Consider the following 24417-nt stretch of genomic DNA (forward strand, 5'->3'; position numbering starts at 1 on the left):
TCACAGCAACACAGAAAAGGGGCGGGAGGAGCAAGCACGTGATCCCTGTCTCCTGTGTCCTGAGGGGTTTTCAACACCAGTGTCCAGACCTGGGCAGTGACCCCGGAGTCCTTGCTGCAGATGACTGACTGTGGAGGAAACAGAAGAGGGCAGTGGAGGAGAAGGGAAATGTGATCAAAGGCGCAGGAGAAGACGGGGGGGCTTGGGGGCCAGACAGCAAGCAGATGGGAGGGCATGAGAGTATCAAGGCCATGGACTGAGAACTCCATTATCCCCTCAGACTCAGCCAAGAGGGCCCTGCTTGTGGGCTGCATCCCTCCCAAAGGGCTGCTGGGATGTCCCCACTAGGGGTCCACTCCCCTGCTTCCCCAGGACCTCAGGACTCCCTGCCCAAACATCCTGGAACCTGCTTCCAGGGCCCCCTCCTCTCACAGGTGACTGCGACACTGATGTGCACCAAGGGGTGGCCCAGGGACGGCTCTGTAAGGGCGAGGGAGGACAAGATTGGGCTGAGCACTGGGGTGTCCACAGGCATGCCTGGGAGATCCTTCCCAGGTGAGACGAAGTTGGAGGCGAGAAGAAAGGGAGACGAGCTGATGCTGGGGCTGGAGGCTGGTGGCCAGCCCTCCTCTCACCGCCACTCCTGATGCAAATCCCCAAGGAGTCTGGGAATCCTACGTTGAACCCTGGCTTTCCAGGTACAAAGGTGTGGTCAGCCCTCCACATCCACAGGTTCTGCACCCGCGGATTCAACCAATCCTGGATGGAAAGGCCTCCCATGGTTGTGTCTGTACTGAACATGTAGAACTTTTTTCTCGTCATTATTCCCTAAACAAATATATTTGCACAGCATTTACATTGTATTATGTATTATAAGTAATCTAGAGATGATTTCAAGCATATGGGAGGATGTGCCTAGGTTACACGCAAATACCACACCGTTTTATATAAGGGACTTTAGCATCCACGGATTTTGGTATCTGAAGGGGGTCCTGGAAACAATCCCAATATCGAGGGATGACTTTCTGTCTTTAAGGTGGGAGGACAGAATGCCCTCTCCATGACTTGTGTAAGCTTCATTTGTAATTTCTATAACTTTAGACATATGTGTACTCTTGCTCCGGCCCCGTCAATATTAGGGACCCACCTCAGACTCATGGTGGAATCCTTTCACCCCCACTTGCCAGCAAGGTGATGGCTGCTCTGAGCCTCCATTTCCTCATTGGCAATAGCACCTGCCCTGGAGGGTTGATGTGATGATTTCCTAAGTTCTGTACAAAAGCATCCAGCCATGAGCCTTAATCATTAGTTACCTCCTCCCCTCATGGTGAGGATGCTAGGCTGGGGTGCGTGTCAAAGGGAGTGTCCATTAGAAACGCCAATAAATCAACTTTCCCCCCATCAAATCCAGATAACAGTGGTGTCCCTGAAGCCACACTGACACCTCCTTTCTGTTTCCATCAAATACCTGGGACTCAAATTTCCACCCAAGAACTGGCATTGAAAAGGTGGCTATTTCAGCAAACTACTGAAGCTTCTAAAGGAGACACTTTTCTTTAAACTACTTAGCAACTTGATTCCACAGGGACTGAGTGACTTGAGCTGAAGAAAGGCTCTTTTAGGAACCATACGCCCTCCATTTGCCTGGCCCCTGCACTAGACTCAGCATCAGCAGATGCTTAAAGGGAGCGTTTCCAGGGCCGGCCCAGTGGTGCAGTGGTTAAGTTCCCATGCTCTGCTTTGGCAGCCCTGAGTTGGCCGGTTCGGATCCCGGGTGCAGACTTACGAACTGCTTGGCAAGCCATCCTGTGGCAGGCGTCCCACCTGTAAAGTAGAGGAAGATGGGTATGGATGTCAGCTCAGGGCCAGTCTTCCTCAGCAAAAAGAGGAGGATTGGCAGCAGATCTTAGCTCAGGGCTAATCTTCCTAAAAAAAAAAAAGGGAACATTTCCTTGGAGTGAATAACTAAATTGAGCAATGGCAACATTAGAGTGCTGAACACTCAGAAGAGCTTGGCTGGGTCATCTCAGGCTCAGAGTCTGATGGGGAGCAGAGGTGAGGCTGTGGTCCCCTCACCTGCCTCCCTGGTAGTGTCCCGTGTGTAAAGAGAGATGTGGGGACCTACAAGAAGGCAGAGAAGCAGCATTGCAGGGGAGTGCAAGGGGATAGGGGCAGGGATCCAAAGTTTCAAGAAATTAATCCCTAAAATTAGAAACATTTGAAAAACTCCAAAAGAAATTTTCTGAAAAAGTTCTCTACCTCTTTCTAACCACACACATACACATTAGGATTTTCCCAAAGCTTTAACATCTCTAAAAAGAAACTGCTGGTGCAAATTACAGAACATAGTTGCTTCCTCATTGTGCAGCATTTCCATTGGCCTGGGAGGGGAAGCAGCCCGGGGTTTCCAGAAGCTCCCTACCTAAAGTGTTCACTTGAGGAAACTCTTGCAAAAGTCTTTGGTGGATGCACATTCAGACCGAAGGGGCCCGCAGAACCAGGGCCCCGAGGGCAAGCCTTTTATTTTACAGATGAGTAAACTGAAGGCCTGAGAATCCAAGGGAGTTCACACAGAGCTAATTGGAAACAGGCCTGGAATTGAGATCCCAGTCACCCTGACTCACCATGCAGTGGTCATTCCTTCCCCCAACAAGACCAGCCTGGGAGAGGGGCTATTGTTCCCTGAGGACCTAATTCACGCCCAGAAGCACCCTTGATTTACACCTGGCCTGCATTAGGCATTTGCTGCAAGAGTACAGGTGCGAGTGAGCCTAGCCAGCGCAGTTGCCCTAGGAGTGGAATGGGGGGCGGGGCACGCCTGTGGGAAGGCTGGCCGCAGCAGGGCCCAGGCTGTGTGAGGAAAGCAGTCTCTGGCCAGGAGTGAGGGCAGCTGAGCAGAGAGGGTAGGGGGCCCGAATGCCCATCAGCTAACAAGTGAGGACTTTGTTTACCACCTGGAGGGGCTGAGGGGACCAGGTTCCCAGGAGGAGCTGGGAAATGGGAGGTTGGGGTTCAAAAAGAGGTCAGAGCTGCAGAGAGACATTTGGGAACCATTTTACAAAATAAGTATGGAGCCATGCTTTGCATAACAGAATTGTTTCCAGGTCCCCAGGGTGGACTTAGTTCCTTCTGCAGGGCCTCCGTCTGTGTTTCGTGGCAGGTGGCCCCTGCCCCTGAGGAGAGAAGATGAGCTCTGTATGATTAAACCTTCCTTCTAGTCCCCTGCAGCATCGCACCTACCCCAGCAAAGAACACCTACATCCACACCTCCCCTCGACCAGCAAAGGGAGTCCCCGACCTAGGAGCCCAGCCCTCTGCGCCCTCCCGGGGCCAAGGCGCTTTTCATCGCTGGCTCCCGGTGGAGAAGCTGCGTAGACCACCGTGCAGGGAGTGCCCATTTTCAGATCCAGCCATGCCTGTGTTCACTTTCACTAAACCCCTTTACAAACGGTCCGGGGTCGTCAGAACGGAACGGCACCCGCGCTGCGGGACCGGAGATGCGGGAGGGCGAGGACACAAGAACGTAAACCCGGGGTTAAGTGGGCGGGAGGGCGAAGGGGTCACCCCGAAAAACTCGACTTTTGAGTCCCAAAGCCCTTCTACCCGCTGAATTTGAGTCCGCCGGGCGGTCCCGGAACCCACCCAGGTGGCCCCGTGTGGGACGGCGGCTGCCCCTGTGGGCTCAGCAGGGGACGGACTACAGCACAGCCCCTCGATGCCAGAGCCCGAGGGGTCCCCAGTCTCGCTTTCCCGCCCGGCAGCACCTGTCCTCCCTCCCGGGACCCGGCGCGGGACAGCCAGGGGTGGGCGAGGGGGGCGGGGCGGCTGGGGAGGAGGGGGCGCGGAGGGAGGCGCGCGGCGGCGGCGCAGGGCGCGGCCGGGCAGGGGAGGCCCGCCGCCATTGGTCGAGTGCCCGGGGGAGGGCGGGCGTGGGGTCGGTCCCCAAGCGCGCCGCCCGCCGGCCAGCAGTCTTAGTCGCCGTCCGCAGAACGAGAGCTGCGAGCGCAGAGCCGGCGCCCGCCATGAGGGAGATCGTGCACATCCAGGCGGGCCAGTGCGGGAACCAGATCGGCACCAAGGTGGGCGGGCGCGGGACTCCCCTGCGGGGGGCGGCTTGCAGGCCGGGGGTCGGAGCTGGCCCTCGGTGCGGGCGGACGGCTCGGGCGCACCGCCCAGTGCCCCTCGGTCCTCGGAGCACGTCTGCCCCGCGCCGCACCCGGGAAGTGCCCGAGGAGTGGCGGCCGAGGAGGGGGCGTCTCAGCCCGGACCCCTGGCCCTCGCCCCCTCCCCACCCCCTGGGAGCGGCGGCCGGCGGCTCAGGCGCGTCTGGAATTCGGCCGCTGCGGCCCCGCGCCCCCGCCCCGCCCGGGCGGCCCTGGGGGAGGTGCGGGCGGGGGCGCCCTGGGCCCCGGGCTCTGACCGTCTGTTCCCCGCCTCGCCCTTCCGAAGTTCTGGGAAGTGATCAGCGATGAACACGGGATCGACCCGGCCGGAGGCTACGTGGGTGACTCGGCGCTGCAGCTCGAGAGAATCAACGTCTACTACAATGAGTCATCGTGTGAGTAGCTCGGCCCGCTCCCGCCCTTCCGCCGGACCCCGGCCATCCGCCTCCCGGACTCCGACCATCCCCGCCCGGACCCTGGTCATCCCCTTTCGGGACCGCAGCCTTCTCCCGGTCTTCCCCGCCCAGACCCGGCGTTGGCGCTGGGGTGCCGCCCTCACGTGAGGACAGCTTGCGGTGGGGAGAGTTCTCCGGATGTAGCAGCACGCCGGGCTCCTGCCTTGTTCTCCCTGGGGCGGGAAATCTGCCGTCAGTTTATTTCAAATCACGGCATTCGGCCTATCCCGCGGGTTTGAGCTCTTGAACCAGACAACCCGTTAGTGCTGTGAAATCAACTTAGTCGGTCGTGTCCGGCCTCCCCCCTCCCCGCCCCCGTTTAAAATGTATTAATGGAGATTCTTGGCAAAAAAATTTGAAAAACACTCCCTTAAATGACTTTTCTGGCCCTTTGCAGACCTTCTAAAAAACTTTATGCTCCCTGGAAGCTGAAACTGCAGACAATTCAGGGTAACTGGTGGAGTTTAGTAAAAATTCCAGGCTGTGGTTTATCCAAGTTTGGAAACAGTATCAGTCCTGACCTGAATGTCTACATACGTATTGTGGCTACATGTATGCATTATTTCTGCAACTATTTTTTGTTATAAAAGTGATACATGCCCTTCAGAAAACAAGAAATAACGAAGATATTGAAAGAACACCCAGAAAATTAGCTGCCCTTCCACACACATGACATATATCCCCAGAGATGATCACTCTCAGTTTTTGGAGTCATTTGCTGCTTGTCCACACAGAAGCTGGGAAGAGCGGGTTACATAAATCACTGGGTTTTATTCATTAAGCAGCAATGACAAAAGGTCTGGAATAGCAGGGCACAGAAGGTGAAATTTCTAGATAGCGTTAAGAAAAATTTTAGTGTACATTGCACTTCCTGTTAACCCTTAGGTCCAGCTTGGTTATATCCTTTCTTCAATCTGGGTGTGTGCACAGTAGGTCAGGAGTTGTGGAACAGTTCCTGTGTGCAGTCTTATTAACCCCATCCTCACTGGGAACAATTTCTTGCCCAAATGGCAAAGTGTGCTTGCAAATGAAAATGCTATACAGCAACATTCATTCATAAATGTGAGTTTCTCCCGGGAGACTGTCCATGGAGTGGTACCAGTGACGAGGTGCTCAAACTGTAGCTTGGGTTTATGTATGTGTGTGCAGGAAAGAGGTGCTGAAAAGCAGAAAGACTGTCACAGCAACACTGCAATTTGCTGCAACAAATACAGTTTATTTCCATGGAGCTAAAAAAGTAAAACTTGCCAACAGGAAAGAGGTATCAGGGTGAACTGGAAAATACAGTGGGCAGGAAGTCAGGAGACCTGATTTCTCATCCTGTTTAATCCTGGAACTTCCTCCACCCATTCATGCCTGGGCTGGTTTCCTCGCCTGAACAATTCAAGGGTGGGATTGTGTTCTCCGAGGCCCCGCCTAGTGCTAAGATTCGGTGGTTCTGAGAAAGCCAGGTGCTCTCTCTGAAGAAGCCCTGCTTCATACATTCCAGGCAGCTGTGCTGCTGGGCTTGCTATGGGGAAGTCCATTACTCTAGAAACCAGAAAGTGACCCTTGTGGGTGGCTTTATTCTCTTCCAGCTCAGAAATATGTGCCGAGGGCCGCCCTGGTGGACTTGGAGCCTGGCACCATGGACAGTGTGCGGTCTGGGCCTTTCGGGCAGCTCTTCCGGCCTGACAACTTCATCTTTGGTAGGTTCCATCTTTCCTACTTTCTTCTTCCAATTTTTTTTTTTTTAAACATCTAACTAATTTATGTGCAAGATTAAAAGCATCACATGGCATTGAAAAGCTTAAATGGAAATCAACAGTCCCCAGCCTCATCACAGGGCACCTCTTTTAAGTCTTGACTTTTTCTCTAGGCAGGTAATCTCTGTATCTCTAAATGAAATACTGATACTGATAGTTCTTGATTTAAAAGAATTATTTAGGTATTAACTTTTCTCTCTCTCATAAATAATCATAATATGATAATCATTTGTTTTTTTGTTGCTATATTGCTCATCTTTTAACTTCAGTGTGTTTATACCCATATTTCTTTTTCACTATCTATAGATAGTTTTTTCTTTCTAAAGGCTGGCACCTTGTAAGTTTTGTTTCATCAGAATTGGGCAAATCCTCCCCTCCTTTCTTCCACCTAAAAAAATGATAATAGCACCTGTCCCTTTGCAAACTCTCGAAGAAAATTATGTAGAATTAAATAAAGTGGCACCATTAGTGTTACCAGCTTTCATCACCCTGTCGCTAAGGTTTTTAGAGTCAAGCTTACTTCAAAGTATACCAGAGGAGACAGAATCTTGGAAGATTTTATTGGTACATGAATTTATTACCTTGTAGTGGAATCAGGCAATGACCTGTTATAAAGGTGACCCAGCAAGATGAACATTCACAAAGAGTTTGAGACCGCTAGGTATCAACCCTTCCCCATCGCTCTGACAACCCACACAACCAATGGGATGGGCAAAGCTTCTGATAATGACTTGTTCAAGGGTTTTGTCACCTTTGATATTTCAGATAGACCAGGACTAGGCTCTGTGGTGCCCTTTTTCTTACATCAGAAAACCTAAATTACCAATAGTTTTATAGTCCACAAATGGGGACATTTGCATTCTTTACCTTTCTGAACTAGACCTGTGTTGCTGGAGACCATAATGGGCCCCGAGCAAAGACAGCTCTAGACCCTGCTGCCCAATGTGGTAGCCACTAGCCACATGTGGCTCTTTAAATTTAAGTTAATTAAAATTAAATAAAACTAATTCCCTTCCTCAGTTGTACTAGCCACATTTCAAGTGCTCAATAGCTAAATGTGGCTAGTGGCTACCATATTAGACAGTGTAAATAACAACAGCTCTATCATTGCAGAAAGTTCTGTTGGACAGCAGTGCTCAAGGCCTTAATATAGTCTGCCAAATTAGGGGAATGAAGAGAGAAAGTGAAAAGCCACTAGGCAAACACATGTCCATTCACAGCCATTTGTATCTTAAGAGCCAAAGTAGAGTTTACAGGATGTGTGGCAGATTTAAAAGTTTTCCATCGACAATTGTATCTTAATGTGAGATACCACATGTTCATTTATGTTATTTCTCAAAAATGACCAGTGTAACTATTAAGAAATGTGCCTAGGGGCCAGCCCTGTGGCCGAGTGGTTAAAGTTCTGCACATTCCGCTTTAGCTTCGCAGGTTCAGATCCTGGGTACAGACCTACTCCACTCATTAGCCATCTGTGGAGGCATCCCACATACAAACAATAGAGGAAGATTGTCACAGATGTTAGCTTTCAGGGCTAATCTTCCTCAAGAGGAAGATTGGCAACGGATGTTGGCTCAGGGCGAATCTTCCTCACCAAAGAGAGAGAAAGAAAGAAATGTTCCTAGAGGGAAAAAAGTATTTATCAATAGGGATACCGCAATCATTCAACAAGGAAATAAAAGAATCTTAAGGCTGATTCCTGGCTTAAAGGCACTGTGATTTAGAAATGGAATATATCAAAATTTTACATTCCAACCTCTTCCCCAAAAGGCACCAGGTAAAGATGGTTTCCTTGAGGGTAACAGAAGATTCTCGGTTATTTAAATATTTAGAATACGTTATACATGGTCAGTGCTTGATGAATGTTAGCAACAACATCCTAGGAATGCAAGGGTGGTTGGACATTAAGTCACCTAATAGATTAAGAGACATCTTAATAGATGCCACAAAATATTTGATAGAATTTAGTATGTGTTCCTGATTTGTAGAAGACAAAAAAACTTCTGTTTAAGCTAGCAACTTCCTTTATTTAAGAATAAAGAACTATCTAAGAATTATCTACCAAATCCATAGCAATGTCACTGGTGAAACATTAGAAATATTCCCAGCAAAGTTGGGAAGAAAAAGATGTCTGTTGTCTCTTTTATTATTCCATGTTCTGAAAGCTCTAGCCAGTGCACAAAGACCAGAGAAAGAAAAGAAATAGAAATCATTTAAAGAAAAACACAATATTTTTATTTGCAGATATAATAATTCTCTTGGATTTTCCAGATAGGCTGTCAGCTGGACAATGATGAGCACTTATAAGACCTCAGTAAGGCAGCCGGACACAGATCAAAATACTCAGACATTACTGCTCTAGGGTCACCGACTGTCCAGATTTGCCTGGGACCCGGGGGGTTTCCCAGGACACTGCACTTTCAGTGTTGAAACGGGTAAAGTCCTAGGCAAACTGGATCACCTTAAAGGCAATAGTCAATTATAAAATATAATGGGAAAATATTCTATTCACAATAGTGATAAAATTGTAGATACCTAGGGACAAAATTTACTAGTAATTGGGAATGAGGGGGAGTTAATTAAAACAAGATAATTTTTTTCTCCCATCAGATTGGCCAGTATTTTAAAAACTGCTAACAGCTAGTGTTGGTGAAGGTGTTTGGGGAAATAATACTTTTTAACTTTGTTCAGAGAACAACCTAAGAGATTCAGGAAATCAAGAAATTTGATCCGACAGTTTCAGTGCTAGGAGTCTGTCCCACAAAGATGCTTGCACATTCACCACGGATCCTGCACATTCATCTCTAAAAGAGCTCAGCCCCTTTGCACGCCTTCCGGTGGTGTCTGAGAACTCTGGGTCCCCTTGCCCTTCCCAGCAGCTGGTGTCAGTCCTTGTCATTGCCGTCGACTGCTCTCTCAGCACTCTGGATAACATTAAAATTCTCTGTGCTGAGGAGAGCAAAAGGATGACTTTCTCCGCTTTCTTTATACAGATCAACACTCTCTTTCGCTTTCTCTTACTGAGTGAGTATAGGCTCTTAGCAGCTGTAGACTGTTTCTGCACCGCCTTGCTGGGTTCCTGAGTCAGTGTAGCCAAGAAGAGAGAGCGCTGTGAAGCCGGTGAAGGAGATCCGGAGACTCAGGAGAAGGGAAACCAGGCAGCTCGTTTCAGCTCTGCCACCTCTGCTGTATCAGTTCCCTTCTCCGGGCTCCTTCAGCTTTTCAGTCTGTAGCCCGAAAGGCTCCCGAGCGTCTTGGGGTCCAGGCTTCTGTAAGAATCTGAGGGAAGCAACGGCCCTGTCTCTCCCACCTCCATAAAAATGCACCTCCATGTAGAGTTCTGCTCACAGTTTCTTCCCTTGAAGGTTCGATGAATTTCTGGTAAGAATCTGAGAGGATAGCTAAGGTTGCTTGAACCTGAATTACCTAGGTCTAAGTAAATTTTACCAAACAAAATTAATATATTTCATTATTAAGAAAAATGTACTCTTTTTTGATAGACAATATGTATATGTACATGATATGAAATTCAAAAAATAGTGAATGTTATACAGCGGAAAACTAGTCCCTGCCTTAACTGTCCGCCCAGCTCCCCCTGGAGGCCAGGTCCTGTTGCTGACTTTGTGGATGTCCTTCCTGAGGCAGGTGCACATTAGAAGTGAATATGTGTTTATATATATAAAAATATCGTCGTTTTATTTATGTAAAATACATATCTTTCCTGCTTCTAAAAGGATATGAGACAACGTACAGTAAAGATAGCCGTAAAACGTGGCAGTTTAAAACAAAGTTAACAGGGAGCATGAATTCAGTTGTGGCTCTGGGTTTCTGGCAACTAAATTCAGAAAAGGAAGCAAGGTAAGGGACATGGTTGTCATCATCTCATAAAAGAGAATATACCACCCTTTTAAAAAGGGAGGTCCCCTCCGTTCTAAATTATTTGTATTTATTTTTAGTTTTCACTTCAACAAAAACTAATATATAACCACATTATTAAAAATTAAAAACTAGAGTAAAAGAAAATTATTTCCTATGCTCATCATAGTATACTTTCATATATTTCACCCTTTGTTTCTTTCTTTTTGGCCTCCATACATTTGCCATACTCTTTCCGGTCGGGTTAGTGCCACCAGCAATGTTTGAGAGCGTAATTTCTGCTATGCTTTTGCCTCAATGCAAACTTTGAAAGAAATGTATCAACCAAATGCTTGTTCTGTGAGGTACTTGGAGCAGTATAATTGACAGTGCTTTAAGAACTGCTTCATAGAAAATGTCAGAACAATTCTGAATTTGGGTCTTGTATAAGAAAAAAACTTGCACACACCTATAAACAGGACTCGTACATAGAGAAACCTGCAGACACGATATTAAAATTTGAGTCGGTGACCCTTGATCCCATGAGGAAGGTTGGTTACCTGAAACACACACACACACACACACACACACACGCGCGCGCGCGCGTGACTTTTGCTGCTTTTTGAGAGGACATAGAAAAAATTATCCAGTTCTACATTGTTTCAATTTAAGATGTTCAAACTTATATTTGTTATATTGGGCTTCATGTAACATTGGTATGTTTTGTTTCTTATAGTGGGTAGTAGGGATGTAGCTATTCATTAAATTATTCCTCATGGGGCTGGCCCAGTGGCATGGGTTGAGTTCGCACATTCTGCTTTGGCGGCCCGGGGTTGGCTGGTTCGGATCCCGGGTGCGGACCTATGCACTGCTTGGCAAGCCATTGCTGTGGCAGGCGTCCCACATATAAAATAGAGGAAGAAGGGCACAGATGTTAGCTCAGGGCCAGTCTTCCTCAGCAAAAAGAGGAGTATTGGTGGCAGATGTCAGCTCAGGGCTAGTCTTCCTTAAAAAACAAAAATTATTCTTCATATCCTTTTATGTGCTTTAAATCTGTCATAAGAAACATGTCTTGGATGAGGCAATGGCACTTGTTTATCCACTTTCTGGAGGTTTCAAATAGGACGCTGGAGGCCAGACGCCTTCTCTGCCTCACTTGCTCACTCAGCCCAGCTGTCTGCTCAGGACTCAGGCTTCACCCTTGGCCATCACTCCTGTGCAGATAGGCCCTGTTGAGGTTTGAAAGAGAGTTGACTCCATGAACTGATTTTCATGAGATTGGAGCGTCACAAGCAATTGAAGTCATGGTAGGCTAGAGTCTCTGAGCAGCGGCTTCAGCAATTGTGGACGTTTTCTTTGGTTTAATTTATTGGAACTGAAAACTAAGAAAGTGTGAGAAAGGTCTGGCCTTGTCTTTCTAGCTATTGATAAATGGGATAAAAAATATTAAAAACAAATTAAGACAGACCTCTAGTGCCTGTTTATCTAATTTGTCGTCCTTGTAAACCTCCAAAATGTCAGAAATGACACTAGGCATTTAAACTGTCTCCAGGATTGCTTATTACATCTTTGCTTTTTTCTTACAACATGCATCCCTGTTTTGATTCAAAGTATTTAAAATTTTTAACAGATTATACTGATGGGAGATAGCTGTATTTAATAGTAATTTTTAAAAATTGACACTTTTTAATTAAGAATTGTGAATTGTTTAAATGAACGTGCTTATTTTGTTCGGATAACACGTCTGTTATGTGGAATGGAGGAGTGTCCAGAATGCATAAACATTCTATGTTGTTCGTTTCTAAGTCATCTGGTTTAAGTTCGGTTAATAGAAGAGGCAGGACTGTCCACGGGTGGGAGATGGTTCACCCTCCGTTGGCTTTATAGCTCATCGTTTCAGAGTTAGTAAATTAAAATAAACCAGAGAAAGTTTTCTGCATTTGAGTTTTGAACATGGATATAGTTAAAAAAAATTTTTTTCTTAACAAATTGCTGGTGGCATAGCAGTCATGCCTATTGCATAGTGGGAGAGAGTTTTGTGGGAGAAAATGAAACAGCAGAAAGATAACTTTCCTTTAAGCCTCCTTCTGCACCTGTAACTTTTTCTTTGACGTTCAGGGCTAGAAGAGGGGTCAGGAAGCACATACGCAGCCTTAAGGCTTAATCCATGACCCAGTGTGAGCTGCAGGCAAAGCAGAGGGTGGACTCTGAGGAAACCCGGGGGATGCGCTGCAGCCTGCCTGCCAAGGCTTAGAGACTGCAGCCTTGTGTTCCAGAATCTGGAGCCTCTGATTAATGTCACAACATCTCCTTACAGAAGATGTTCAACTCATGACCCCCAAATATTTAACTGTTGCTATGAGACAGGAGCAAAATATTTTCAGAAGTCACAGGCTTCCTCCTTTTGTCAAGAGCAGAGACAACTTCATGGCTAATCATGCTGTAAATATTGAGGAAGCCAAGTGAGTGGTGTGAGCTGGAGGAGAGTCAAGTTGAGTCAAGTTGAGTAGCTGTAGACTTAGCTCTAGAGTGAACTTGATTTGCTGAGGCTTGGATCTGCCTAAAGCCACCTACTTATTTTCCGCTGTTGGTTTCTACTCCATTTTAATGAAATAATTGCTAGGCTCTTTTTGACCATTGCACTCACAGTCCTTCCTTTGTAAAGGTGTCGTAGTTTTACGTTGAGCTCCAGCTATGAGGCTAGCCCGGAGTTTGTTCTTCCCAAGGCCTCCCGTGTAGTCTGGCCAGGCTGCTGCCTGCAGGGTTGAGTGGGGAGGGGATGGACAGGAGTTAGTGGGGACATAGGAAGGACAGTGACCATTTCGAGCCTGATAAGAGATGGTGGCCAGCCAGGTTTTACTGTGTGACCCCACTGGGTGGGAAGAAAGTGAATCTCTCTGTTCGTAAGAGAAGACACAGTCATCTCCTAGACAAGGAAACGGCCACCTGAGAGTGCTAGAGTGGCCAGTGCCCTCTGGTGTGCTGCCAGCATGAAGGGGCTGTCTGCCAAGCCCAGGCCCGCTCTACAGAGCCTTGGTCCTGCTGTGCCAATAGCTTTGGTGCCTTTGACAGGCTCAGTGGGGCAAAGACAGGAGGAGGGAGAGGCTGAGCTCACTTGTCAGGTGGGGCTAAGACAGACCAGTGCGGGGGCCAGCTGGGGTCTGCTTCGGATGGGCAGTTCTGCCCTACAGGAAACGTCAATATTTAATATTTAAATGTGTTTAATGTTTTCATTAGAAAGTTAAAACTTGGGGCTGGCCCGGTGGCTCAGCGGTTAAGTTCACACGTTCCAGTTTAGTGGCCCAGGCTTCGCCAGTTCGGATTCCGGGTGGGGACATGGCACTGCTTGGCAAGCCATGCTGTGGCAGGTGTCCCACATATAAAGTGGAGGAAGGTGGGCATGGATGTTAGCTCAGGGCCAGCCTTCCTCAGCAAAAAGAGGAGGATTGGCAACAGTTAGCTCAGGGCTAATCTTCTCAAAAAAAAGAAAAAGTTAAAACTGTTTGCACGTTTTCTCAAATGATACACAAGTATATGGTGTAAAAATGGAAGCCCCTCATCCCTTCTACTGATGGCCCTGAGATTACATTCCCTGGGGATAACTAAGTGCTGTAGACGATGGGGCTGTGTCCTGCCTGGACTTTTTCTGTGTACACATGCACTCGTCCGCATGCACACATGCGCGTGTCCACACGTGCATACACACACAGTTGATTTTGGTTTTGCAAAATAGGATCATGCCATGCATACCTTTTTGCAGCTTTTGGGAGAGTTGAGTAACATAACTTGGACATCCCCCTTGACTGTCGCAGCGCCTTTCCACTGTATGTGCGTTGTCTGTTAGTAATTCCCCACTTATTGATGACATTTAAAAATGTTTCCTTAAAGGTATGTTTTCATCTTTTAATTTTCTCTTGATTGTCATAAGGTGCATGTTTGTTTAAATTTTATAAGCAGTGTGCACTATTGTTGAAACGGAACACCCCACAGTCCTGTCCTTCAGAGAACCATAGTCATTAGTTCAGTGCATGTTTCTCTAATTTATTTCCTAAATGCATTTTTATTTAGATTTTATTTTTTCCTTTTTCTCCCCAAAGCCCCCCGGTACATAGCTGTATATTCTTCGATGTGGGTCCTTCTAGTTGTGGCATGTGGGACGCTGCCTCAGCGTGGTTTGATGAGCAGTGTCATGTCCGCGCCCAGGATTCGAACCAATGAAACACTGGGCCGCCTGCAGCGGAGCGCGCAAACTTAACCGCTCGGCCACGGGGCCAGCCCCCCTAAATGCATTTTTAAATGTTTTGATACAGTTAACAATGTTCATTTTGCTAGCTAGCCAGGTGAAACATTTACTTGGTCCAGGATTCAAAAGGAACAAAGGGTGTACGGTGAAAATTGGATCTCCTTCCTACCCTGAGCTGGTGCCACCCCCTCCCAGACTCCTTCCCAGAGGCGCCGCTCTTAAGGGTTCTGGTGCATCCTTTCAGATACATTCTGTGCACGTACCAGCTGATACGTGCACGTCGATTACACACCTGTGAGGATAGCCAACCACACAGACCGTTTAGTTCTTTAGGGTTTTTTCCCTGTAGCAGTATATTTTGAAAATCTTTCCATCTCAGTACTGGGGTTGATGGCGATCGTTTTCCTTTGCATAGATACCATTATTGATTATTGATTTAACCAGTCCTCTGTTGATAGATATTTACATTGTCCTTTTTTTCTTTACTATTACAAACTGCTCCTCAGTGAGTATTTGTCTGTCTGTCATTTGCACATATGCAGGAGAATTCATAGAATTGCTGAGTCTGAGGGACTAATTTTGATAGATCTTGCTAAGTTGTTGTCCACAGAGGCCAGTCCTCATCATGCCTCCAGCAGCTCATGTTTGAAGGGGCCTTGCCCTAAACTCTCGTCAACACCGTGTGCTCAAACCTTTTGAGCTCTGTCAGTTTCTTAGGGGAGAAATCGAATCTACTTGTTTAATTTGCATTTCATCTATGAGAAATAGGTCAAATATTTAAGTTATTATTATTACTTTTCCTGAGAAAGATTAGCCCTGAGCTAACATCTGCTGCCAATCATTTTCTTTTTTGCCGAGGAAGACTGGCCCTGAGCTAACATCCATGCCCATCTTCGTCTACTTTATATGTGGGACACCTGCCTCAGCATGGCTTGCCAAGCAGTGAACTGGCAAAATCCTGGCCACTGAAGCAGAGGGCACAAACTTAACTGCTGCGCCACTGGGCAGGCCCCAGAATATTTAAGTTATTTGCATTTTCTTCTCTGTGAACTGTTTGTGTCCTTTGCTTGTTTTCCTAAAGGCTGTTGTTTTCCCTGCTGATTTGTAGGACTCCTTTAGATATTTGAGGAGAGAGCATCCCTTTGTATGTCACACAAGTCACTTATAGTCAATCCGTTTTAAACTTCCTGAAGCATCACAGAATTTCGGTTATTTTTCTTTCAACACCCGCAGTACTTAGCCCTGATAAATGCTATGGAGGATTCAAAGGAATTTGAGAGAACGCTCATTCCCCCCAAGACTAGGGCCTAGTACACAGCAGAATCCAGGGGTGCCTGTCAGCCAACCTCCAGTGAGTGGGCCCCTGCCCCAAAGTGTGTGAGAGTCTGCCATCTACTCGTCGTACCTGATGTTGCAGGAGGCTGGGCTCAGGAGGCGGCCTCAGTGGTGACCCTGGTGCCCAGCTCAGTTTCCCCATGGGTGTGCGCAGCTTCAGGCGTGGGCCTGCCCACCCGCAGCAGAGACTCTGAGCTCTGCCTGGTGGTTGGGAGTTGTTGCCACCAGCCAGGTGTAGCCAAAAGTCAAGTTAACCTCTTTGGAATAAACGGGGAGAGGTCCGTACAGTGCAAGGCCAGCAGAGCAGTGCTTAGCCCCGACGGGAGGACCGGCGGCCTTGGCATCTCTGCCGCCTCTTGTTTTCTGCGTCCACGTGACACGTCAGGTCACCTGCCCGCTCTCCTCTCCAGCAGCGCAACCTGGTCTCTCATTTACTACGTAGGGAGAGTTTGGTAAGGGTACTAGTGGATTTATTTTTAAATTTTTTACACATGGTTCTTTGTTTCAAAACCAGATTTGATATACCCACGTATTAAAGATTATAATACCTTTTAATAACCTTCTTTGCTTCCTAAATAACTTACCATTTTAACTATTTACTACATTGCCTTATTACTAGAATAATGAGAAATAGCAATGCCTCATTTTTATAATTTATTAAATAGGTCTCTGCATCATTTCCTCTGATTTTACTGCTTTTGTAATTTACCTTACAGTGTGCTCCAGAATTTAGTTCTCAGGGGTTTTTCTGATATTCCTTGAAATGCATATTAACATTGATTTGAATTGAAAAATAAAGTCATGTTTCTCTGACAGAAAGTAAGTCCAATTTCGAGGATTGCTCTGATAATGAGAACTGCCTTTGCCAGGTAGATTATGTGACCAATAGTTTTTATAACCTGAATAAGCTAAATCTGCAGCCCATTTTTTTTTTTTCAAACTGGCCCAGAGCTAACATCTGTTGCCAATCTTTTTTTTTTTTATTTTTCTTCTTCTTCTCCCCAAAGTCCCCCAGTACATAGTTCCATATTCTAGTCCTAGGTCCTTCTGGCTCTGCTGTGTGGGACGCCACCTCAGCATGGCCTGATGAGTGGTGCCATGTCCGTGCCCAGGATCCGAACCAGTGAAACCCTGGGCCGCTAAAGCGGAGCACGTGGACTTAACCACTAGGCCATGGGGCGGCCCTTGCAACCTAAAAATTTTGACAAAAATATATTTAAAACATTTCATTAAAAAGTTGTATTGGAATTAAAATTTCAGTTTTCCCAGTTCTTTCTAAGTATATTGAATTCAACAAAGTGCCTTGAAGTGAGTTAGCCTTAGGTAAGGCTTGGTAAAGCCTTTTTTGGTGTCTTCCAGAAACAGAAGAAAAGAATGATTGATGCAAGTCTGCTTGCTTCCAATTCTCCTTTCCACAAAATTGAGTTTTTGGCTGAAAGATAATTAAAAATACTTTTTGATGATAGATCGCTTTGATTTTTGGCATGTAACTGAAGAAGATCAAATAATTGAATGAGATTATTAGAAAACGACTCATTCCTATTTACATATTTATGTGGACAAGATTTCTCACTATTTATATAAGTAAAAATAAAGAAGAGGAACAAAGTTGATGCCAAACCCTGTCTCATTCTGGCAATATTTAATATTCACCCTTGGATAAATGAACACATTTTAAAGAACTATGGTTATATTGACATTTTAAACACCTTGTGATCACAGGAATTTTAAAACAGTCAGTTTCAACTTAGGGTTTATTTCTGACTTTTATAGACTCTGTTGGCTACATTTAACAGAATGATGTAACAGTTTTGTTTTTAAAAGAGTATTTCTAGTATCCCATAAATTAAAATATCATTTGCAACTATTTTCATTTATGAAAACAAATTAGATGTCAACTTAAAAATGTATGTGGGGTGTGGAGTTTTAAAATATTTTCAGGGCTTCAAAGCAACAGTGTGTGGAGTACAAGAGATGTGCGTGTCCAGGAAAGTAAAAACCACTATAAGCTCCCCCCGGGCCTCTTTACCAGTTCTCGTTGAGGGCGTCCATTCATACACACACAGGTATTATTTTTACATCTTGAAAAATATGACTTCTCTACTGATAGATCTTCAATTTTATAATGAAATGAACTGAAAAATAGGGTTTTAATTTTGTTTTAAGAGCCAGCCTTTCAGATTCTATGTTTCTTCCATAAAGTAAAATATAAATAAGCATGTTGGGGAAAATGTACCATTGTGCAGAAAGTAGACCAACTAGAAGGTCTCTTTCTAGTTACTTGACCTCCTGGGATAAAAATACAAAAATCTTTCAGGTATGTTAGCTCCTTACATCCCCGGTCTGGAAGCAGTTTGAGGGCAGGGATGACTTGCTGTGCCGAGCATTTCATTATAGGTGCAAAACAAATAGTTGGTGCTCAGAAAACTTTGCAACAGTAATTCTCCATGATGAACGAGGGGCTCCATTACCGTGAAAAAGGATTACTGTTTTGAAAAGCAAATATTTGTACCTAGTACAAAATTGGGAAAGCTCAAAGGAGATGGGAAAGTAACTTGTTTTTTAATGTGTACAAAATTTTGTTCCCTTTAAATTTTACCATGTGCAAGAATTACCTATCTAAAAATAAGAATGGAATGACCAGGTCAAAACATGTACATATTAAAATTTCATGGGTGTCTAACTTGTCTGAGGAGGTTGCACTAATTCATGACCCCAGCAGCAATGCTGGTGGGTGCCTGTTTCCCGCCCCTAACATTGGCCAACACTATTGTCTAATCACTTCATAACACATCTGTTCCATCCTATTTAAAAAGTATTGATAATAATGAGCAGTCCCCTCCCATCCCGCCCTATTTAAATTGCATGCTTCTCTCTTTGGCTTTATTCCAGGACAAACTGGTGCAGGGAACAACTGGGCGAAGGGGCACTACACAGAAGGAGCCGAGCTGGTGGACTCGGTGCTGGATGTGGTGAGGAAGGAGTGTGAGCACTGTGACTGCCTGCAGGGCTTCCAGCTCACCCACTCCCTCGGGGGAGGAACGGGGTCGGGCATGGGCACTCTGCTCATCAGCAAAATCCGAGAGGAGTATCCCGACAGGATCATGAACACCTTCAGTGTCATGCCCTCCCCCAAGGTCTCCGACACTGTGGTGGAGCCCTACAACGCCACCCTGTCAGTCCACCAGCTGGTGGAGAACACAGATGAAACCTACTGCATCGACAACGAGGCCCTGTACGACATCTGCTTCCGCACCCTGAAGCTCACCACGCCAACCTATGGGGACCTAAACCACCTGGTGTCCGCCACCATGAGTGGGGTCACCACCTCTCTGCGCTTCCCAGGCCAGCTCAACGCTGACCTCCGCAAGCTCGCAGTGAACATGGTCCCTTTCCCCCGCCTCCACTTCTTCATGCCTGGCTTTGCTCCCCTGACAGCCCGAGGCAGTCAGCAGTACCGGGCCCTCACGGTGCCAGAACTGACTCAGCAAATGTTCGATGCCAAGAACATGATGGCGGCCTGTGATCCGAGACACGGGCGCTACCTGACCGTGGCCACTGTCTTCCGGGGCCCCATGTCTATGAAGGAGGTGGACGAGCAGATGCTGGCCATCCAGAACAAGAACAGCAGCTACTTTGTGGAGTGGATCCCCAACAACGTCAAAGTGGCCGTGTGTGACATCCCTCCTCGGGGCCTCAAGATGGCCTCCACCTTCATTGGCAACAGCACGGCCATCCAGGAGCTGTTCAAGCGCATCTCGGAGCAGTTTTCTGCCATGTTCCGCCGGAAGGCCTTCCTGCACTGGTTTACAGGGGAGGGCATGGATGAGATGGAGTTCACAGAAGCAGAGAGCAACATGAACGACCTGGTGTCAGAATACCAGCAGTATCAAGAAGCTACGGCCAATGATGGTGAAGAAGCTTTTGAGGACGATGAAGAGGAGATCAATGAATAGAGGAGCCCCCTGTCTCAGATACCGCAATGCAGACCATCTTTAACTCTGGTGCCACCAATGATGCCCTGGTCCAAATATGTGGGTGTAGGCCCCTGGGAAATGCAGCAACATTGTACTGTCAGTCATATGGAACAAAGTACAGTAAGATAGCAGAGAAGCGGCAGTGCTGCCCGATCTGAACATCAGCCTACAGGGATTTTCTGCTGGAGGACTTGAAAGAACTAATGGGCCAGAAATAAAGAGCTAAAGAAATAAACCTCACCTTCTATTGTGTTCAACTATGTCTGAGAATTAGCAGGGAAGTTCACACATAGTGTTTTTTCATCCTTTGTGAGGAAGCCTGAAGCTGTGCGGTGCTGCCTTATACTGAGTATGCAATTACTGAACTTTGAAACAGTCTATTCATAATAAAACACTGAAACTGCTCCTTTGTCTCTTACAGCCTCTGTTACGTGATAGATTTGTGACTTTGCATTTTTACAGTGGTTATTTGGGTCTCTTCTCTTCCTGAGTGGACTGCCCCAGCAGCTCACTAAAAGAACTCAGAGGCTGGGGCTTGTCTTCAGTTGGAGGCTTTAGGGTGGTCCCATAGCCAGAATTCTGAGCGTGAAAGCAGTGCACACGTAAGGAAAAGCCCGTGGTCCCCATTTGCAACCAGCACTCAGACACCCCGTAGAATCTTTCATCCCCATGTCGTGTCCTGGGCTGCTTGGTCCCAGCCTTCCCTAACAACTGTCCTGACATTTGCCAGAGGAGCCACAGAAAACGACCTTCAGGCTTCCATGAAGCTCTTGGCGGGTGAGGGAGACCCAACAGCGTCGGCTCTGAGCTACCGTGCTTCCTTCATGAGCACTGGGACTGGGAGCCCGGGGCCAGTGGCCAGGCCCAGCACGAAGGAAGAGGGCCCTTTTCTATGTCCTCTGTATGGTTCCATAGCTAGTCACAACTTCTGTAAGAGTTCTTGTAAAGTCAAGCCCCACAGGACGTGACCAGGCTCCTTTCACTAGTAATTGGCAGACACTGCTGTTCACCAGTGTTGCAGGCTTCTTTCTCCTCCCTGCCCTCTTGAAGTTAGCTGTGAACGTGTCACTTAGCTTTAGCCAAAAGAATGTGAGTGGTGTGTCACTTCCAGGTGGAAGTGTTTAAATGCTAGTGCTAGACTCTGTTCTGCCTCCCTCTCGTGGGGACCCTGATGCCTGTCAAGGTGACCCAGCATCTCCATCAGTCTAGGTCCTTGAGTAACTGCTGAGTAGAGCCCCCCGACCCCCCACCCCTGACCTCTGTCAGATAAGGAGTGAGAGAAAATCCAACCTCTGGTTTGGAGCCACTGAGATCTAGGGTTCCTGCACAGTGTAACCCAGCCCACCTGACGGCACCTGTGCTCTGATGGCATGGCTCACATCCAGTGACTGCATTCTGTGCTGTCTCAGCCTTGGACATACAGAAAGTGAGTCACTAAACACGGCAGCATGACTTGCACTGAGCTAAGAAGCAACCTCATTTTTGCAGAAACCTGAGCTGTTGTGTGAGACTATGGTAAAAATGACTCTTACCATCTACATCTAAGCTAGTAAGTTGCTAGGTTTAATGGCCCTTGGAAGAGACAGGACAAGTGCCGTAAGCACCTGCTGTGGGCCAGGCTCTGTTAAGGCCCCACAGGGCTCACCAGTACTCCGGAGTGTGGATCTTACTGTCCCTGCACAGACGAGGCGGCGTGCTGAGGGCGGCGGGAGCCATTCCGGGCCATCCTGGCCGGCTGTCTAAGACTCCAGGGCTTGAGTGTACTTACCTCATTAGAATGCAGGGGGAGATGTGGCTTACCATCTGACCGACAGTCTCACGCACAGCTTTGTCCCTTTTCTCACTGACTCAAATGTGACTCACGTTTGGCACTACCCACTTTATTCCCCCCAGGAGGCCTCACTGGAATAGCACATGCTGGCACCTCCCCCTGCAGTGGTGTGGAGCATAGAGTGTCTCCTCAGGGTCTGCTGCTTGTGTTGAGAGTAGCACTCATCACCCCGATGGCCAAGTAGGTCCTACAGCCTTAATTCTTCAGTCAGCCGCCTCCCACACACATCCTGCGAGGAAAGGAGGCGGTAAACGTGTTCCTTCTGCAGGGCCCTGGGCAGAGGCGCTGAGAGGGCTCTCATGCTCCTGTAACGCTGAGTTAGTGGAGTCCAAACAGCTGCTTCTGTGGCCCGGAGAGCTGGAGTTTGGCATCTCTGGCCTGCCAGAAAGAGTGGTCCTGGGATGGAATGGCCTGCCTAGGCCATCTCCCACTCCACAGGACCAGTGCTGCCCCACAGATGCCACCTGATTCTGCTTTAAGTGAGAAATCACTGTTTCCACAACATACTTAAATACATCAGGAATGGACAAGGGAAGCCGGAATAACATAAAAGGAGGCTGCCAAAAAATATTAAAAATACAAAAATGTTTGGTGCTTGCAAGTCCAGACAGCGGCATTCGAAGACGTAGTACATCTTCCTCGTGCCATCTTTGGTTAAAACTGTTGGCCTAAGTTTGCTACACTGCAGACTTCGGCATTTCTGGAACCACACGCACTGCATAACTTTTCTAATAGTAACAGTAACAGTTTACGATTCAGACACGTCCTGGGAAATCTAGGCTGCAGGGACCTCCCTAGCTTAGCGTCAGTTCCCTTCTTGGAAATCCAGGGGATGGCTTAGGACAGCCTGCCAGGCCCACCAAGGTTACATATCAACTTCCAGACGCAGACGGTATGACCAACATCTGGTCATGACCGGCCTAGTGAGGGTGCAAACTGATGCCATGATCACAGACTCTCGCACTGACTGACTTGCTACCAATACACTTCATATCCGGAGTTCATCATTCCAGGACATAGAAATCTAGAAGTTACCAAGCCTCTTGTGAGAACCAACAAGACTGAGATTTTGAAAAATTTCTCTCTAAAAAGTAAGAACGTTTAATTCCTTTCCATTATGTTTTCTAAAAGAAAGTATCTCAAGCATAAACAGTGACCTTTTGTGTGTTCAGAAGAAAAAAAGTATAGTGTTTATACTTTATTTTTGATTTAAAGAAGCCATATTTACATAATACATTCATATTTTTAAATATGTTACAGCTCTCTGTAGAAAACCATTCCATTAAAACAGCAACATGTGATCTGGATTTAATCTTCAAAATATTAAGTCAAATGAAAATACTCTTATCAGGACTCCAGTTTAATTTCACAGCTCATCCACAGAGGGAAACTCTGAAGGGAAAGAGGCATGAAGAGCGGGTGACGGAAAGAGAACAATACATCTCTCGCACACTGGCAAGTGTTCACAGATCATCCCTGACACACGTCAGCTGGCTCCACTGATGCTGGAGGGGGAGCGGCACGGGGTGCCAGTCCGCACTCTCCCAGTCACTGTCGGAGAGCCCGACCAGGCGGGGGCACATGTTCTCCCCGGGGCCAGTCACCCTGCCACCCCTACCCCGACTTCTGAGGCTGAGGATTAAGTACTCCTCTTTCCACCATTTCCACTGGGTCAGCAGCTGGTTAAGATCAACTCAGCAGTGTTCTCATTCTTCTGAGAAAGCTAGAGTTGAGATAATGTGCAAACTGAAATCACAACATGACAAGCTAAAACGGCCTTCCTCCGCGGATCTGGTTGGCCATTTTCTCTTCTGGGGTCTCCTCCTTCTCCTTTTCCCGCTCTTTGTTCCAGTCCTTAAGGCCCTCTGGGAGCGAGGTGTCCTCATCCAAGCTGCCAGTGCCTTCCACAAATTCCTCATAGGTGGATTTTTCCGCAAATGGTCTGGGGCCCAAAAGTTCAACCATGTCATTCTTATCTAATACTTCTTTTTCTAATAATAGAAGAGCAACCTGAAATATGAACAAGTGCCGTTAAATACAGTTACTCAGCAAAGTCTATTCAAAGCTAGTAATGTTTGTATTTATAGGCAATCCCATTCCAAAAAAAAGACTGGAGGCCACTGGAAAAAAGTATGCATAAGGTCACATAATTTTAGAGTAAGATGTGCAAAATATTGGAAAAACAAATGTCCACCAGTGACGGAGTAGCTAAAAACATTTTGGTACATCCACTCAATGAACGACTGTGTATCTGTTAGAATCTCTCTGTTCTCTATACATCTCGGAGAGAGAGTGTCAACAAGAAAAGCGAGATGCACAATATATATAGTATGCTGTTATTTTTTTTTTAAAGATTTTATTTATTTCCTTTTTCTCCCCAAAGCCCCCTTGTACAGTTGTATATTCTTAGTTGTGGGTCCTTCTAGTTGTGGCATGTGGGATGCCGCCTCAGCATGGCCCAATGAGCGGTGCCATGTCCGCGCCCAGGATTCAAAGCGGCGAAACCCTGGGCCGCCGAAGCAGAGTGTGTGAACTTAACCACTAGGCCACAGGGCCAGCCCCTGCCTTTGCTTTTTAAAAGGGGGAGAAGTGTATCTTTTTATGTGCTTATAAATACATAAAGAAATTCAGGAAGGATACACAAGAAAGTAATAAAAGTGGTGGTGGGGTGGAACTGGGGAAAAGATGGAAATAGGGTGAACAGGAAATTTAAAAAGTTAGTCAAAAAAAATAAAGACAAATAAGGCAGAGATACAAAATGAAGCCAGGAAGGTTAATATAAAAATATGTATCTTGAAGCTCCAGTCATTTCT

The 24417-nt window shown here is 46.8% G+C and overlaps 2 protein-coding genes and 1 long non-coding RNA gene across 4 annotated transcripts in view; 1 reads left to right on the top strand and 2 right to left on the bottom strand.

Annotated features, from left to right (window-relative positions):
* Positions 1-5: 5 nt before the first annotated feature.
* Positions 6-4542, bottom strand: LOC139045678 (uncharacterized). Its single transcript, XR_011504543.1, has 3 exons — positions 4421-4542; positions 1787-1824; positions 6-128 (listed from the first exon to the last, which is right to left on the bottom strand). It is a non-coding gene; the product is annotated as an uncharacterized lncRNA (long non-coding RNA).
* TUBB6 (tubulin beta 6 class V) lies at positions 3917-20177 on the top strand. The gene is made up of 4 exons (XM_044773500.2): positions 3917-4079; positions 4450-4558; positions 6196-6306; positions 18689-20177. Exons 1-4 carry the CDS (start codon positions 4023-4025, stop codon positions 19750-19752), a joined length of 1341 nt encoding a protein of 446 aa, XP_044629435.1. The 5' UTR covers positions 3917-4022; the 3' UTR covers positions 19753-20177.
* A 2610-nt stretch (positions 20178-22787) lies between these two features.
* The window catches only part of AFG3L2 (AFG3 like matrix AAA peptidase subunit 2), a 36998-nt gene continuing 35368 nt past the window's right edge, over positions 22788-24417 (bottom strand). For both annotated transcript variants that reach the window (XM_014829088.3, XM_070513471.1), the window contains one exon: positions 22788-23614. In XM_014829088.3, the coding sequence (XP_014684574.3) occupies positions 23372-23614 (243 nt within the window). In that variant the 3' untranslated portion in view covers positions 22788-23371. The remainder of the gene's footprint in view (positions 23615-24417) is intronic.

This window comes from Equus asinus, chromosome 7 (assembly GCF_041296235.1).
Source record: "Equus asinus isolate D_3611 breed Donkey chromosome 7, EquAss-T2T_v2, whole genome shotgun sequence".
Lineage (NCBI taxonomy): Eukaryota > Metazoa > Chordata > Mammalia > Perissodactyla > Equidae > Equus > Equus asinus.